The 13,312-nt window shown below is 55.3% G+C and overlaps 1 protein-coding gene across 1 annotated transcript; it reads right to left on the reverse strand.

Moving 5' to 3' along the window:
* Positions 1-373: 373 nt before the first annotated feature.
* Positions 374-8,365, reverse strand: GFI1 (growth factor independent 1 transcriptional repressor; the record flags this gene model as incomplete). The annotated part of the gene is made up of 6 exons (XM_084244351.1): positions 374-552; positions 2,838-3,003; positions 4,610-4,747; positions 4,872-5,359; positions 7,766-7,948; positions 8,251-8,365. 6 exons carry the CDS (start codon positions 8,363-8,365, stop codon positions 374-376), a joined length of 1,269 nt encoding a protein of 422 aa, XP_084100477.1.
* Between the last annotated feature and the right edge of the window lie 4,947 nt (positions 8,366-13,312).

Consider the following 13,312-nt stretch of genomic DNA (forward strand, 5'->3'; position numbering starts at 1 on the left):
TTCCTCTTCTTCCACACAAGTGCCTGGAGTAGGTGAGGAGGAGGAGGGAAAAACCCTCAAGGACTTTCCTGTCTGTGGAGCAAGGCTGGGAATAGGAAGATTTTTTCTGATCCCCTCTTGACTTCTAGTCTTCAGATGTACAGGAAATTATTCCATGTATCCAAATCCCAGTGAGCCATTTGATTCCACTTCAGGTTGAACTTCGAAAAGGTAACTTATCCCCCTGGCAGTTCCAGGAAGGAAGATGAGGGTGTCACCCTAGAGGGATCAGCAGACTGAAACAGGGGACCTGAGAGACTGAAGTGGGTGGTGCAAGTGGGGTGGATGCCCTCTGTAGTGTTGTGTAGCCGCAGCTTGAGGCCCTGCAAGGCACTCACTTGAGCCCATGCTGTGTCTCCCGGTGCCGTCTGAGGTCCACCTTCCTCTGGAAGCCCTTCCCACACAGATCACAGCCAAAGGGCTTGAAGCCTGTGTGTTTACGGCTGTGGGTGATGAGGTTGGAGCTCTGACTGAATGCTTTGCCGCACACCTGGCACTTGTGGGGTTTTTCACCTGCAGGGATGGAAGGGGGGAGAGGAGGAAGTATGAGTCTGATAACACTAAAGGGGCTCACTGTGACCCACATGCTCTTGGCACCAGCTGGTTGCACAACTTGGAGGGTGACGTTTTGCAACACAAGTCCTGGGAAGCGATGGGTGCACCAGGTGAAAGACTTTCAGAGTGGGGGTTCCCAGCCAAATGCCTCAAACCGTTTCCTGCTAAACGGAAACAGAGCAAAGGCCATGTACCCTCCCCAGACTTGCAGCTGAATCTACCCTGAGAGGACTCCCCTAACTTTAGAAGCAGAAAGCTCCCAAAGCAGGTGTTCAACGTGAGGGGGTGGAGGCTGTCTTTCAAACCATGTGACTTCTAATTCAGAGGAAGTTTTCAAATCTGAGTTTCCAAGTGGGTGTTGGTTTGTATGGATCAGTGACTGTCTTCTTTCCTGCTCTTGAAGGACAACAGAACATATCTGAAGCATGGCCATTTCTCAAAGTCTCATTTTTTAGAAATCCACATTTAGCCAAACTTCCTTAAGGCTATGCAAATTTCTTAATGTAGATGATCCTATTTTCTTTCTTGATTTTATTTTCTTTTTATGAGGTTAAGTATCAGATTCTTTATGTACCAGCAATTCTTCACCACAGATCAATACATAAAAAACAGGAAAGGTTTTGTCTTTTCAAATAGTATGGATAAATAGTATGGATTTCCAAATAGCCTCAGCATGGTATTATAGTCTGGGCTTAGACTTGGAAAAGATGTAAAATAGATGAAGTTTATTTTTGATGAACTCTCTGTCTCTCTTGCTGTTTCCCTTTCTGTCTTTATATTTCAGATTTCCTTGATAAGGAACCAGCCATCAAAACTTATCCTATCTCCTTAGGGTCAAACAAATCTGAGGAACAAATTCCAGTTATAGTAAATGTTTGATAAGTGCTTACTATCTCATTCAGCCAAGATCCTACTTGCATTTTGGTAAGTGTCTTGAATACCTTTACTCAAAAGGAGTGAGTTACATGGAAATTTCAGGCAAGAGGACATGATTAAAGTAGGATATTATCCTGGATTTTCTGATAGGGCATCCTGACTGCTCAAGCATACTTATAAATATCAATGGTGGGTGTTTGGAACACATTGCAATTTGTTCTAAATCAGTACTCATATACTGGAATGAAATAGTCAGAATTCTGGGTCTAGAGTAAATTTCGTTGACTATTAGAGAGTGCTCCCTGCAATAAAATGGCCACACACATACAGTTAAAACATTAGGGAAAGAGTTTAGGATTAGAAGCAAAAGCATTCCATAGCCCCATGATTTATTCTGTATGCTCTTTGGTAAAGGATTTAATCTCTCAGTGTTTCAGGATCAAATAAAGTGTTAGATTTGAAACCATTTTATAAACTATTAAGTACTATATTAGGTAAAAAGTTATCACTACTATGGCATGGACTTGTTAATATGCTGAAAAGGACAATACGTGAATAGAAGCTTTCTATATCTACCAACCCACATGATTCTGAAAATAGAATACAGTAAACAGTGGTTAAGAGCATAGACATTTTGAGGTCAGAAGACATGACCCTGCCCCTTGCTAGCTATGTGACCCTAGGCAGGTCACCTAAGCCTGTGTGCCTCATTTTCTTAATCTCTGTAATGGGGATTAGGAATAATCTTTACCACCCAGACTTGTGAGCATAGAATGAGATGATGAATTTAAAGAGTGCTTAGCAGAGACCTTAGTAATATTTATCATTATTTTTTTCCTCCTCCATCAGAATAAGCTTTCAGACTCCTAAACATGTAGCTAGAGAGGCCACATATAGTCCCTCCTGCAAACGGCTGGGTGGGAACCCTAGAGAAAGTCCTCAATCTCTAGGTAAATATTTAGAGCAATGCTCTGAGAGGACCCTGCAGCTTCATATTTCACTGAGAGCAGGCAGCAGTTGGGGCAGCTGCTAAACTAAAAGAAAATATTCTTTGCAAGGCTAGAGAAACTGCAGCTGACCTGCTGAATGGTTCTTCAGACACAACCCAAATCAAGCCCCTATGGGGACAACTTTTATGTAAATGAACCTAAGTGAATCTGCTTCCTTGATTTCTTTAACTCGTTGCAGTGATTAACTCCATCTGGAAGGTCTTCTTCATCACTCACACTGGGACCAAACTATCACCTAGAAGGTGTTATATTGGCCTGGGGGTGGGGGGTAAGAATAATGCTGTTCTCCACCCTCCATACACACACACACACACCAGACCACCCAGTGTTGCCTTCAATCAAGAGGGTTCGGCTTACCAGTGTGGATGAAGGTGTGTTTCTTCATGTCTGACTTCTGGTGGAACCTCTTGCCACAGTACTGACAGGGGTAGGGCCGGGTGTCTGAGTGGATGAGCAAGTGGGTGGACAGAGTAGAAGACCTTTTAAAGCTCTTGCCACAGATCTTACAGTCAAAACTCCGTTCCTATGTAGAGAAAGATGGGGCATTCCTACTGCATCATCTGGCTGTTACTCTCCTCACCACCAACCAGCTTGATCCTAAAATCCCCAAAGCCAAATTTCCTTCTCTCAGGACCCCCTTCCACATAGCTTGCCTGTTTATCCCCTCTGTTTATTTCCAACCTCCACCCCCTACCCTTATCCTCCTCCCCTTTAACACTTTTTCTACCAAAACACATTTCACCCACAACCCTCTACACCCCAAGTCAAAAAAAAAAAAAGTATCCCCACCCTGATTTTTTGACACCCATTTACAAACACTTCTCCACCCTCAAAAGGAGGCTGAGTTAGACTTGAGTCTATTCAGACTGCCCCCTCCCCCGCGGCCGTGTGGTTGCTGAAAGAGATGAGAGGATACTCTTCTTAGTAAATAAGTCTTTGTGAGCATTCTCCGGTCTTGGTTACTTTGTACTTATTTGTTTATCTCTGTTGCTCAGTTAACTTTTAATCTCCTTGGGGGCATCTTGCCAGGGGCCTGATGTGGTGGTAATTCTAAAGTACCTGGCACCTGGAAAGTTGGGCTACAAATATTTATAGAACGAATGAAGGAAATAACAGCAGGACAAATAAGTCACTGGATGCTCTAAATGAGCTGAGAGCCTCTTTCACTCGGGAGGGGTCGATGCAGCTGGGTGACAGCCATTTGGTAAAAAGAAGTGAGGCAAAGAAACAGAACTACTAAATCTTGATGTATCAGCAGCGAGAGGATAGGAAGCTCTTCTCAGACTCAAAAAGTAATGACCCAGATTACCCTCTGGAAGCTCAGAATGATGTGACACCGAACTCCAGGGCTGCCTAGAGGTGCGAGCCCCCGCCCACCTTTCCCCAACACGCCTGCAGGTGAGCAGGGGCTTATGGAGGAGACCGGGGGGCCAATTCTGGGAAGTCCAGGGGGGAAGTTGCTAGTCCCAGAGCGGCTGGTGCTGCACGGAGAAGCAGAAGATCCCCGAATTCGAAAACGTGAGGGCCCCCCTGGTGGCGCAAGTGGTTAAGAAGCAACCTATGATGCAATCCACAGCCACTGCAGCTCGAGTTCGATCCCCAGCCTGGGAGTTACCCACATGGTGCAGAGCAGACCTCTCCTGACTCGCCCGCTGCTCCCCTCAGCAGTGTATTTCAGTCAGTCAGTCGCCTGTTCTGTTCCCCACTCTGTCTCTGGTGGATCCTCTCACCCGCCCGGGCCTCTGGCCTGTACCCCAGGTCTTGTATAAATAAATCTTGAAAGAAAGAGGGCCTCCCTGGTGGCGCAAGGGGTTAAGATGCAACCTGTGAAGCTTCCGCAGCCTCTGCAGCTCGTGTTCGATCCCCCAGCCGGCCAGGGAGAAGCCCACAGGGCGCAGCAGACCTCTCCTGCCTCGCCCGCTGCTCCCCTCAGCAGTGCATTTCAGTCAGTCAGTCTGCCTGTCCTGTTCCCCGCTATGTCTGGTGAATCCTCTCACCCCCCCACACCTCTGGCCTGTGCCTCAGCTTTTGTATGAACAAATAAATAAATCTTTAAAAAAATGAAAGAAAGAAAGAAAAGAAAAGAAACCGAGAGCAGGGCCTCGCACGGCCGGGAGCCCCGCTCTTACCTGCGAGTGCACGGCTTTGTGCTGCTCCAGGCTCACCGCGTGCCCGAAGGTCTTGCCGCACATCTCGCACGCGAAGGGTCTGGTGCCGCTGTGGGACCTGCGCACGTGCACCTCGAGCCCGTGCGGCGTGGAGAACACCTGCGGCGGGGGGGCCGGGAGGGCGCGGCTGAGAGGGCGGCGGGGCGGGGCGGGGCGGGGCGCGGGCGGGGCGCGGCCCGAGGGGCGCGCGAGGCCTCGGCGGGGCTGGGCGCGGGAGCCTCACCTTGCTGCATTTGATGCACTTGTAGGAGCCGCCGCCCAGCAGCAGGCGGGTGCACAGCAGCTCCGACTCCACCTTGACGCCGGCGCCCTTGTCCGCGTGGAGCCCGTGGCCGCGCTCCGGGTAGAGCCCGCCGGCCGCCGCCGCCGGCCGCTCGTACAGCCCCGCGGCCGCGGGCCCGAAGTCGCCGTAGAGCCCCAGGCCCGAGCCGCCCGCGGCGCCGCCGCCCGCGCTGCCGCCCCCGGGCGCCCCGGCCCCCGCGCCGCCCACAGCCCGCTCGGGCCCGTACAGGGCGGCGGGGTGGCCGGGCTCCGGGGTGCGCTCGCAGAAGAGGCCCAGCCCCGCGCCGCGCTCCAGGGCCGCGCACGGCCGGTAGCTCTGCACCAGGTGCCGCAGGTCAGAGCTCGCCAGGCTGCTCCAGGAGTACGGCTTGAAGGACAGGGGGAAGGGCTGGGCTTCGTCCAGCGACGGGCACACCGACTTCTCCGAGGCTGTGCAGGCACAAGAGGGCGTGCGGTCAGCGCCTGAGGCACCGGGTGGCACGTGCCACTCGCATGCGTCCGCTGCTGCCAGGCACCGGGTTTGCCGACTGCCCGCTGCACACTGCTGGTTGAGCACCCCCTGCGCTGGGCGCTGCCTCAGGGGCCAGAGAGCCCCAAGAATAAAACGGGGGGGGGCTGGTTCCTGAGACCTCGGGGATCTCGAAGGCAGCTAAGGCAGCAAGCGGTTAACATGACGCCGGGTGAGGAGAGCAGTAAGTTATGTGAGTGACAGGGCAGCAGCAGCGCACGGCGTGAAGAGGCTATTTTCTGGGTGCACGGGAGCACCAGGCGGTCCCCTAGAGAAAGGCGCGCCACCCGGTCTGGTCTGGTTAATAATGTTCTTAGCCGAACTGTGCGGGACGAGGAGACCACGACCATTTGGGCCCTGGACAGCGATCGTGGGTAGAGATCGCCGGCTCTATCTCCGCCCCTGCAAGTTCCCTCTGGTCTTTTCTCTTTCGTGGAATCCATAAGGAGGAGGGAGAGCAACGATAAAGGGCGGCTCAGCCAACCCAAGACGTGTTTGTGCGGGGGAAAAACCCCCAAAGACATTAGCATTCTTCAAAGGTATTAAGTATCCTTTTGCAGGCAAAGAAAGGGCAGAGAGCAGGGAGCTTGGGACTTGAAACTACCTGCCAAATCTTCCCCATTGGGTGGGAATCCGATTTCTTTCTTTCTGTCTGTCTGTCTGTCTTTCTTTTTAAATATTTTATTTATTTATTTATACATGCACTGGGTACAGTCAGAAGCGCGGGAGGGTGAGAGAATTCACCAGAGCCAGAGCAGGGAGCAGAGCAGGCAGAAGGACCGAAGTACACTGCTGAGGGGAGCAGCAGGAGAGGTCTGCGCGCCATGTGGGACCCTCGCACGGCAGCCGGGGATCAAACCAGTGCTGCAGTGGCTGTGGGCAGCTTTGCAACCCAGTGCTCAACTGCTGTGCCACCGGGGAGGCCCGGAATCCGAATTTCTTAAGAGATCATACTGTTAAAAGCTAGCCACTACTTGCAAGGATAATAGATCTCCGAATTCAAGGCCTTCTGCATCCCCATCCACATAAATTTTGCCAAAATCAGATATGCAACATACTTTCAGTGCATACAGATTTACAAATCTGTACACGTACACACACATGTCAGTCTTCTTCACTGAGAGGCAGCACCTGAATTCTGACGGAGACATAACAGGTGGAGCCCAGTCCTTGCACTGCACAGTTAAGAACCCTCCAGTCCAGGGCACCCTAACACACTCGCTGGAGCTAAGATTTGGCCAAGTCAGTGCTCTGAGTTTGGGACAGAGCTGTGGGTATCTTTTAAAGATAGTAACTGCAGGGCCTCCCTGGTGGCGCTAGGGGTTAAGTGCTGCACTATGGAGCAATTCGCAGCCTTTGCAGCACAAATTCGATCCCCCTCCGGCCAGGGAGCAACTCACAAGGTGCTACCCACATGGCGCCCCAGACCTCTCCTGTCTAGCCCGCTGCTCCCCTCAGCAGCGTATTTCAGTCAGTCTGCCTGTTCTGTACCCCACTCTGTCTCTGGTGAATCCTCTCACACAACCCGCCCCCCCTACCCCCCCATCTCTGGCCTGTACCCCAGCTCTTGTGTGCACAGATAGAAGAATCTTTAAAAAAAGTAATAAAACTAGTAAACGCAACCAGGAAATATTCCGACCTTAGCCAAGTCCCACAAGTCTGCATTCTCCTTCCCCAAACCTGAACCCCAGACTAGTCCTCACCCCAAAGTGCAGTCACTCGGTTTGCGCAAAACTCATTGCTGGAGGGAAATGAAACCGGCGGGATGGCCCCAAAGACTGGGCCAACCCCGCAGAACGAAAAATGAAATGGGCCCCCAGTACGGGTCTGCAAAGACCCAGCCTCGCCTCTCACTTGACACCCATCGCTGTCAGGCCCAACCCCAGGGAGCGAGCTTAATTTTTACAGGCAACGACACTTCTTTTCTCAGACTACTCAGATCCCCATTTATTTGGGATTCGCGGGATCTGGATTCTGGGACCCAGGTTCTTTCTGAACAATAAGCTCTGGTCAGAAAACGAAATGTCGACGTCGGTGCCAATCTAGATGATCCCTTTTTTTCTGACCACCGAGTGAGCGCCAACGAACGCCAGGTGCCAGCAGCCGAGCCGCCGCCGGGGGTCCAGGCCGCGAGCTTCGCGAGCGCGCGCCCCCGGTCCGGAGAGGCCCGACGCCGACCCGCGGGGCCCCTTCCTCTCGCTAACTCCCGCCTCTCGGAAAGATTCTCCGTCACCCGGTTAGCATTTCTGCGCCCACAGCTGCGCCACTCATTCCTCACAGCAGGGGCCCTGCTGTCCCAGCCCCAGGAGTTCCCAAAGCGCCCCTACCTGGAGACACCGAAGGCGAAGGAGGCCTCCAGAAATCCTCAAACTCCGAGCTCCGGTCGCAGATGCTGCCCTCGCCGCTGCCTGGCGAGGCCGAGGCTCTGTCGGGGGCCTCGGTCAGCTGCGACTCCGGGGACGAACGGTCCCTGGACTCCGCCTTCGCCCCGCCTGCGCTCAAGGTGCTGTCTGCGGAGAGGAGCAGGGTGCGGGCTCAGGCTGGGTTTCGACGTGGTGCCCAGGCCGTGGCACCCGGACGTCTCCCCCCGCCCCCCAGACCTGGCCAGGAGCCCTCCCCGGGCCGAGGGCGGGGGAGAGAGGCCGCGGCACCTGGGCTGTAGATCCGGAAGGAATCCGGACGGTAGGAAATAAACCAAAATAAAAAGGCAGTAAAAGGGGATGTCGGGCCGCCCTTCCCGCTTCCTGGGGGATGGCGGGGCGCAGCGCGCGCCCCGGGGAGCAGCCCCGCCCGGCCTTCGCGCGCCCCGCACCTGCTCGGCTCGGCGCCGGAACATTCTCCAGGCGGAGGGAATAGTCCGGTCCCGGGGAGCGCGGCTGGTGATAACTGTGAGCCTTTTTGCTCTTGACCAGGAACGAACGCGGCATGGTGGTCCGGTGCGCTCCTTACTTTGCTCCAAGGGTCCCTGGAGCCGTCGTCAGCCCACTGTCACCCCGAATCTTTGCCCAGTCCCGGCGGGGCGGAGAGCTGAGAGAGAACAGGGTGGAAACGCGGGTTAGTACCCTCCGGCGCCCGGGACTGGGCAGCGGGGCGGAGAGCAGAGCCCGGGCCGGGGAGGAGCGAGGAAGGGCCTGGGAGGAGGGGCTTGGCCCTCGGCGCCGCGCTCACCAGGTGGCACTCGGGCAGGTGGCGCGAGCCGCCGTCTCCACCAAAGCTCAGAGTAAAACTCGTCCCGACCCGGGGCGCAGACTTCTTCCTTCTGCCCTGCCCACAGCTCTGGACCCTCCCCTTCCAGAGCAAAACTCGTTCAGATAAGCAAACCCTGCGAAATGCCTAAGTTCTCAACGGCCAAATTACCCTCTCTGGACCGCGCACAGCCCGTGTGGCTGTGCTTGCGCCCGGGGAGGTGCACCGGGGCGCGCGGATCCGTTTGGAGCTGGGGAGTGTGTAGGTGGGCGAGGACCGGGAAGAGGCCCGGAGTCAAGACCTCAAAGAGTCAGTTGCAGACTGAAGGGGTTGCCAGCGGGGGCGGGAAGCGCTGGGCAGGATAAGGGGCGCGGTCCGGAGGGCAGCAAGAGAGGGACAGGAAGAGGGGTGGTGGTGGTGGCAGCAGACCGACCCGGGTCCCCGGGAAAACGCGCCTCCCGGTGACCTTGCTCGCCCCTCACTCGGGCCCTGCTCGACGGAAAAGTTGGCCCCAAGACGTGGGTGCGGCGAGAGCAAGCAGGGTCGGGGCAGACACCCCAGACCTTTAAGACCTAATGTCAAAAATCAAGTCCCAGGAAAAAGCTCTTTCTGTTACGCTCACCAAAAACCTGCTCCTGGGGAAGCTGAGCTGGATCTGCGCGCTCAAACGAAGACGCGCGCGGTGTTGGGCAATCCGCGAAGAACCCGCCGAGGCCGGAGTCAGGGTCCGGCGCGGGTCTGGACGCGAGCTAGCTGCCCGCTGCGCCGCTCTCATTAACCCCCAATCAGTTCACCTAATCCCGAAGTCGAAACCTGAGCCCGGCGGGGAGGCGGGACAGTGCCTCCAGCTCCGCCGCGGGCCAGCCTGGGGGCGGGCACAGGCGGGCTGGAAGGTCCAGGGAAAACCAGTCTATAGCCTTAGAGCGCAGGCACCGTGGGCCGCGTCCACGCGGCAGCTGCAAGTTCCTGGGGCCCGTTGGGCTAGTTCAGAAATCAGGGCCCTGGGGACCCTGGACCCGGGGAGGACCCCTTCTTCTTGGGCTTTGCGTGGTTGTGGCCGCCACACTGGAGCCGAGAGGCTCCCGCTGCAGGACGCAGGGCAGCTCTGAGTCCTCCCGTGGCTGCTCCCGGCTCAAAAACCAGTCCTCGGGGACTCATTCCCTGGAGAATATTCCACGCCCCACTGTGTCCCCTTTCTGGGGTGGGGGAGGTTTGGGGACACGCTTGGGAGGAAAGACACCTGGGACATTTAGCGGAGGCCCAAGCAACATTTCCCGCGGACTAGGCGTCAGAAGGTCCCTAGGGCTGCGGGTACCTCCCGCCCCAGCCCGGGTCGGCCCCTCGCGTCCCGGCTCCAGGTTTCAAGCGCTGCGCTGCGCTGGGGCGAGTTTCCGCCGCTTCATTTTCCCTGCGACACGGTGAAAAGACGCCTTTTTAGCGGCTAATTAGAAGCCACAAATGCAAGAGCCAATTCGTTAAACTAAGAAACTCAGAGAATAAGGAAAACGGGACCGAAGGGTCCTGAGGGCCCCGCTGCGTCCTGGGCCGGCGCTGGCGCGGAGCTGGACCGGGCGCGGAAGGGCCGCGGAGTGGAGGGCCCAGCGCCGCGCGGGGTCTCCGCCGGCAGCTACCACGCGGGATGCGGCGCGCGCCGAGGCTCAGGGCTCACCCTGCCGCCGCCCCGCGCATCTCTGGCTTGCTCTGCCGGTTTCTGGAAGGGTGGAGTGGATACGGGGTGGGAGGGCTGAGGGCTGAGGGCTAAGGACTGAGCGCGTGGGAAGGTGGCCTAGTGCAGCAGCTGGTGGCCCGGGGAGGGGGGGCGGCCCCCTGGGTGCACCCGGGTCGCCGGGGCCTCTTCGCCGTCAAGGCCTGGGAAGGCTGGAGCTGAAGGCGCAGAGGGGCAACTTCTTGAGCCCAGCTGCCGCCGTCTCCCCAGCAGATGTTTCCATCCCGAGTGGCTCCCGCTCCCCCGCAGAACCACCCAAGGGCCCGACGCGCTCCCCCCGCACCTGATTCCCAGCTCAACTGTGCGGGTCGCTCCAGGACCCAACCGCCAGAGCTCTCCTGGCAATTGCTCGGCGGCCTGCGGCGGGCCCGGCCCAAGAGCACCCTCAGGTCGCCCCCGCGCAGCCGGTGCCGGGTCAGCCTCCGTGGCCGCCCCGGATTGGGAGGGAGCAGCAGAACAGGCGCCCGGGACCTACCTGCGGGGTCAGGACGCGGGCACAGCGCTCGGAGAGTTCTCAAACTGAGCTGCTCTCAGTAGAGACCGCGCTTGTCTGACTTTTTTTTTTTTTTTAATCTTTTGCCGAGTTCAGCCCCCAAAACCACAGCTTCACTTCCTGAGCGTTGAGGAGTAGCTTGCTTAGACCTCTCAGACCTACCCCCCACCCCCCCACCCCCAGTCGGACCTCGGGGCGCGCTCCTCTTTTGCGCAAGGATAAGTAGGGGTGACACCGGTCACCTGGCCTTTCCAGCTGCACCCCCGGGTGGCTCTTCCCAATTTTTCTCTGGGGATGGTGAAGGATAGGGGGCCCCGGAGGCCCAGACAACCATGCACTAGAAATGACTCGAAAGAAAATGAACTATTCTTGGCTCCTGGGAGACTTCCGCCGCGAGAAGAAGTCACAGATTCAGGACACAGATTGACTGGAGCGCCACAGAGTGGGAGCGTCCACTTCCCGGGGTGCCTCCCAGTCCCCCGGTCCCGGGACACCCCTCAACCCAGCCGCCTGCTCGGACTGCGCCGCCCCCGGGTCAGGGCCGTGAATCACCGGCCCGCGGTGCCGCCGGCCTGGAGCCCGGCGAGTGGCCACAACGTCCGCAGAGCGAAACCTGTCCCGCGGCCCCGAAATAGCTTGTTGTGGAAACACTTGGGGATAAATACGCCCAACGAGGCTGAAAATACCTTGACACCCAATCCGAGAGGTTTGCTCATTTCCCTTCGGATTTAGGTAATGGTTAAATTTGGAAGAGGTGGGCGAGCGCCGAGCCCCCAGCAGAGCGGGCGCTGGCGGCGCGTCCCGCGGGCGCCGGGCGGAGCGGAGGGCGCGCCCCCCCCCACGCCGCGCCGCCGGGCGCCCCTCCTGGGCCGCTCAGCCCGAGGCTAATTTCCGGTGGTCGGAGCCCCGAAATTAAAGCCCGAGAGGGAGGGAGCGCGGGGGGTCGGGCCCGGGGTGGGGGGGCGCAAGGGGGACTGCGCGGCGGACCCCGCCCTGTCCCGGCGCCCGGGGGGGAGAGGTAGCTTCGGCGCGGACGCCCCCGGCGCCTGAGGTCAGACCCAGGCAAGGGCCCCTGGGCGCAGCAGTAAAGCGCGGAAAAAGCACCACCCTCATGATTATTGATCATGAAATCTTCGCTCGGATTGTGTTCCATGCGGGGAGACGCTGGATCTTCAGCATTATGTCCCTGGTAGGCTCATAACAAATGTCTGTGGGCTGAGTAAATGAATAAATAGCATTAATTAACTAAATAATTCTATTGATAGAACGGGAATTAAATCTTATCCGGAAATATACAAACGCAGCTATCTCCAAGGCTACACTGCATGCCGTGATCGTACTGTGTGGCCCGTGTTGAATAGTCTATGCTCTTTCTCGACAGGGAGGATATGGTTGTAATTATGTTACTTTCCTAAATGAATTGAGTTAGATTTTGATCACTACTCGCACTATTACTACAATAAATCTCTGGTGTCAAATGCTGGGAGAAGGGGAGTAATTCTTGCTAAATAACATACCTTATTTTAGATTTATCCAAAGTTGTCATTAAAAAAAAAAGTCCTATGGGATGCTTTTTAAAAGTGATTTTAAATTTGCAATTAACTTAAATTTGCGGTTAAATTAGAGCTTTCAAAAAATTAGATTTTTCAATCGAAAGATTTGCCAGAAATGTTTGGTGATCATGGCAGTGCCTTAAAATGCTTTCTTTTTGAAAAATTATCATTTTTTATGCATACAAGAGCTGGGATGTAGGCCAGAGGTGTTGGGGGTGAGAGGATACACCAGAGACTGAGTGGGGAGCAGAACAGGCAGACTGACTGAAACACACTGCTGGGGAGAGCAGCAGGTGAGACAGGAGAGGTCTGCTGCGGCATGTGGGCCACCTCCCTGGTCAGAGATGGAACTTATGCTGCAGTGGCTGGGGATAGCTGGATAGTGCTGAGACTTAACCTCTTGTGCCACCAGGGAGGCCCTTTAAACATGCTTTAATAAATTAAACTTTTATACAGCAATGACTATACACCTATTGAGTGCCAGGCAGGAGACTAGACTAATACGTCTTAATTGTCTCCCTTGCTGTCTCCATTACACTGCTCATTTGCTCAGCCCACCCTTTTCTGATTAACAAATGCAGAGGAAAGCACTCTTAATCAGATTAAAACTATTGAATTGGCTTAAGAGAAATTGAAGATATTTTGTTAACTTTTTATTTCTTGTGCACTTTGTCCAGAACTAAAGTAGAAAAATTTCAAAACAGCCCAAGACAAAATTTTTCCTAATTTTCCTTCTATTGCAACAGCAGAAAAAGCAAAATTCTAAATGAAAATATAAATATGACAAAGGAAAATCAATTATCAATCAAATTCTAGACAAAAGGCTGAAAAATTTTCCTTTGGGCATTAATTAAGTTCAAAGTAAAAATGTCTTGAAAAGGCACTGTGACTATTTGGTAGTTTAGTTGAGTACTGG

The sequence above is a fragment of the Talpa europaea genome (assembly GCF_964194135.1).
Source record: "Talpa europaea genome assembly, chromosome: 9".
In the NCBI taxonomy this organism is placed as follows: domain Eukaryota; kingdom Metazoa; phylum Chordata; class Mammalia; order Eulipotyphla; family Talpidae; genus Talpa; species Talpa europaea.